We start from the raw sequence: 4,461 nt of genomic DNA, 5'->3' as shown, positions 1-4,461 counted from the left end.
CTTCAATCTTTACTCTTTACTCAACTCAAAACTCAAGTCTTAAAAAAAAGTAAAAACATTTGTAAAAGACTTTTTGAAAACTCTATGAACTTCTCTCGACTTGACTCTTAACTTTCATGTTGTTTAGACGTACCTTAGAGTGTAGAAATCAACTAGAAAACATAGGTACGTTTCAAGGAAACTCATATGGAAAGAAGTGGGAAAGGGTAGAAGACCTGACGTCATTGGCGCTCTGAGTGGCGCAGGGCGCCAGAGGCAAAACTACAGAACTGAAGTTGGGGAGCACTAGCTGGCGCAGCGCCCCAACTATAAAACACTTTGTGGGGCGCTCTGGTTGGCGCGGCTCCCTACCCCTTTTCTCCAGAATTCTCCAATTTTTCTTGCTCGTTTTTTAACTTTAAACCCTTTAGATTCAATTGGTTCTTTCCCCAAACACTTAGATTCGAATAGATAACCAAAATATGCAAGAATCTACTCAAAACGACATCTAATTTTATGAATTTACATCAAGAACTTCTCAACAACTTCAACAATCAAGAACCCAATAGAAACTTCCAACAAATTCATCAAGAACTCAATTTCTATTATTTCAAGAACATAATTTCGCTGAATAAAATCATGATTGGCGCGTGGGTGAACTAACCCAATGCTATGTGATCTCACATACCTCGTAGGGATCAACCCTTGGCGACATCCTCAAGCAATTCTTCAAGAACTCGACGATTCTAAGCTTCTTCTCCTCTTTTCTCCTCTTCTTTCCTCTTCTCTCAAAACCCTAACTTAATTTTGTGAAGCGTAAACTGAATCCAATTAGTTGAGACACCCCAACTTAATTACCGAATCTAAGTCACTTGACACCAAAAGAACTAAATACACATGGATATGTCTTCTTAGGGAGGTAGAGGTCTAGGCCAACTCTTGACCGCATTCGTCTTTTTAGGATATGCCTCAATTCCCTTTCCGGAAATAATATGACCAAGAATAGCCATGGAACTTAACCAAAAATCGCACTTACACAATCCTCAAATGATCGGTGTGCACTTCTTCACTCCTTGAATAGATCAATATATCATCAATGAACACAATCACAAATATGTCGAGGTATTGTCTAAACACCCTAGTCATCACATCCATAAATGCGGCTGGAGCATTAGTCAAGCCAAAAGGACATTACCAAAAACTCATAATGGCCATATCGAGTCTTAAAAGACATTTTCGGAATGTCATTCTTCCTCACCCTCAATTGGTGATAACTTGACCAGAGGTCAATCTTAGAGAAGTAACTTGCTCCTTCTAGTTAATCAAAGAAATCATCTATCCTTGGAAGATGATATTTATTCTTAATTTTAACCTTGTTCAACTGACAGTAATCGATGCACATACAAAGCGAACCATCTTTCTTTTGAAAAAATAGAACTGGAGCACCACATGAAGAGATACTCGGTCGGATGAAACCCTTATCCAACAAATCTTTTAATTGCTCCTTTAATTCCTTAAATTCTTCCAGAGCCATTCGGTAAGGATTTATAGAGATAGGTTGTATATCTAGGATTGAAGTATATTTCCCCTTCAAGAGGAACACCGAGTAGATAATTATGGAACACTTCCAGAAACTCATTTACAACGGGGATCGACTCAAGAGTATGGGTTTCAGAGTCCATATCCCTCACCCTAACTAGATGGTATATGCAACCCTTAGAAATCATCTCTCTAGCTTTAAAAAAAGCTGACCTTTCGACATAGAAATTCACCCTTCCCACTACTATACGCTCATTTGGAAACTGAAAATTTATCACTCGAGTTCTACAATCAATAGAAGAATAACAAGAATGCAACCAATCCATACCAAGATTAACATCAAAATCTATCATATCAATCTCAATAAGATCAACATGAGTGACTCTATTGGATAAGGAGACAGAACAATTTCTATAGACTATCTTAGCCACAATAGATTTACCAATAGGAGAAGAAACAAAAAAAGGGTCTATTAACACATCCGAAAGAATATCAAACTTCATAACCACATATGGCATCAAAAAAGACAAGGTAGCACCGGGATCAATAAAATCATAAACATCAAGATGAAAGACTTTAAACATAATGGTGACCACATCGGGAGAACCCTCTTGCTCATGATGAGTCTAGAGTGCATAGAATTTGTTTTGTTTTGGAGAACTTGAACCCGAACAACTAGGCAGAGCTTGCCTACCTTCTCTTCCCTTAGCCATAAGTGATGGAAAATCCCTTATCTTGTGGCAACACTTACCACAACCAAAGCAACCATCTGTATCAGCTAAGCATTTACCCTCATGCTTCTTTCCACATTTAGCACAAGTAGACAATGAAAATCCACCACCATTTTCTCCTTGAGGTTTAGGGTTAGATACCATATCTTTGTTGAATCTAGGACGAGAATTTGAGGAACATTGACCGGAAAACCTTTGTCAAAACTTAGAATGACCATGACCAGCAGACCTTGAACGTGAAAAGTCACCATCTCCGGTCCTTGCCTTCTTTGTCTCCCTAGATCTTTTCGTAAGTTTCTTTTCTTCTATTTGTTGAGCATGAACCACTAGATGATAAATTTCCATATCATTGATGAGCATGGAGGTACAACATTTTTTACTACCATCTCATACACTCCCAAAACGATCTTACTCATCCTTGCCCTAGGGTCAGCAATCATAGTAGGAGCATATCTAGACAATTGTGTTAACCTCTAATCATATTCTTTCACGCTCATGTTTCCTTGATGAAGGTTTATGAGTTCAAGTATTTTTGTCTCCCTCATCTCAAGGGGAAAGAACCTATCAAGGAAAGAAACCTTAAACTTTTCCCAATTAAAAGGACCCGCATCAACCCCCTCTCTTCTTTCAATTGGTTGAACCAAACTTGAGAAACACCTTTAAGTTGATAGGCAGCAAATTCTGCCTTTTCCACCGGAGTCACTCCCATGATCATCAACACTTTATACAGTTCATTAGTGAACTTTTGTGGATCTTTCTCAACCTTTGAACCATGAAACTCTGGAGGATTCATTCTGGTGAAGTCCCTCACTCTAGTTGTCGTTGTACCCGCATTTGGGTTAATGGGGACCACAATCTCCCTATTAGTTTGAGTCGTCATGGCTTGGGCCAATACTTGAAAAGCAGCTCTAAACTCCGCATTAGTTACTTGCTAGGCCAAAGGGTCTATTGGAATTTGAGGAGCTTGAGGAGGAGCTTCTTGTTCCACATTCTCATTCGCATTCCTCCTAACGTATGCTCTTCGAGGGGCAATATCCTGAAAAGTGTCTGATAGGGATTAGGAGAAAGGACATATAGAGTCAGACACTATCACACAACTTAGAGTAATGAAAGAAGTTATGTTTCCTAATCATCTTATAGCTTCTTATTAATAAATGTTGCACGATTTACACTCATGAACAAGGCTCTACTTGACGTGGCTTATGAGACATCCTAGGACCTTTTTAAACCTTGTGCTATGAATACCAAGTTTTCATGACCCAAAGTACACCCTAGACGTTACATGGCATATAGGACCTTGAGAGGCCCTATACAAAACACTTAGCATACATCATACAAGACAATAGAATTGAAAGAGTTCAAAAAACTATTTTATATCAAAGAGTTTAACGAAACGTAGCGAAAGTCTAACATAGTATCAAAGCCATCTATTACAACAAAGAGTAATTGGGAAGTAACTTATACATCACATATAACATCTGAAAGTAAAGACAATAAGCAATAAAGAGTTTGGTCATCAGAACATGACAAACGATCAATCTTCAAAGCTGCTAAGGTAATCATTAGCCACGAGGATGTGGAATAGGAGCATCAGACCCTACATTACTAAAATAATGTAGGAAAGAGTATGTGCTAGTACAAAGAATGTACTAAGCATGATAGTAATGCATAAGAGTTATAAAATCATGCTAAAAGGACTTTTCATGACATGCAAAGACCCAGTTAAAACATAAGATAAAAGGTTACAAGAATAATCGTGATCATGGTTAATGCAAGTAAAAATAATCTTTCTAACACATGTGAGATACTTCTAGAAGTAACAATAGTTCATTATTGTAGGAAGTAGCCATTAACCGTCATATAGATCATGAGAGCTATAATAAGGAATCCGGCATCTATCCGACACCGAAAAAGAGATGTCCTTACTTGCCAAGGTAAGAACCATAAACTTCTAGCTAAAGTGGATCCACTAGCTAATGTCTATCTAAGAAAATCATCCCATGGTGGAACATAGTTATGGGATAAAAAGATTGCTACCAAAAACCCAGCCTCATGTTATGGGAGAGCTTCCATCTCAACATCCTCTTGGTGCTAAGCATAAATCACATGGAATAGTCATTAGTCTTTACTTGCCTTATCATTAAGAGAAATGGGTAATCATAGCTTGCCTTATCTTCTATGGAAGGCACATTAGAGCCAATCCAAGTTAGGT

At 38.1% G+C, this 4,461-nt stretch overlaps 1 protein-coding gene across 1 annotated transcript; it reads right to left on the bottom strand.

Annotated features, from left to right (window-relative positions):
* Window positions 1-2,144: 2,144 nt before the first annotated feature.
* On the bottom strand, window positions 2,145-3,129 carry LOC125837430 (uncharacterized). Its single transcript, XM_049516554.1, has 2 exons — window positions 2,828-3,129; window positions 2,145-2,442 (listed from the first exon to the last, which is right to left on the bottom strand). The coding sequence occupies exons 1-2, from the start codon at window positions 3,127-3,129 to the stop codon at window positions 2,145-2,147; spliced, it is 600 nt and encodes a 199-aa protein (XP_049372511.1).
* Between the last annotated feature and the right edge of the window lie 1,332 nt (window positions 3,130-4,461).

Source organism: Solanum verrucosum, unplaced genomic scaffold (genome assembly GCF_900185275.1).
Source record: "Solanum verrucosum unplaced genomic scaffold, falcon-dt-bn FXZP01000147.1, whole genome shotgun sequence".
NCBI classification, from domain to species: domain Eukaryota; kingdom Viridiplantae; phylum Streptophyta; class Magnoliopsida; order Solanales; family Solanaceae; genus Solanum; species Solanum verrucosum.
The sequence above is the reverse complement of the archived record's forward strand: the minus strand, read 5'-3'. Positions and strand labels throughout refer to the sequence as shown.

Coding starts and splice junctions, on each gene's coding strand:
- LOC125837430 (XM_049516554.1), bottom strand. CDS start 3,129: ATGACGACTCAAACTAATAGGGAGATTGTGGTCCCCATTAACCCAAAT. Junction 2,443..2,827: donor TTAATTGGGAAAAGTTTAAG/GTTTCTTTCCTT, acceptor GTTTTGACAAAG/GTTTTCCGGTCAATGTTCCT.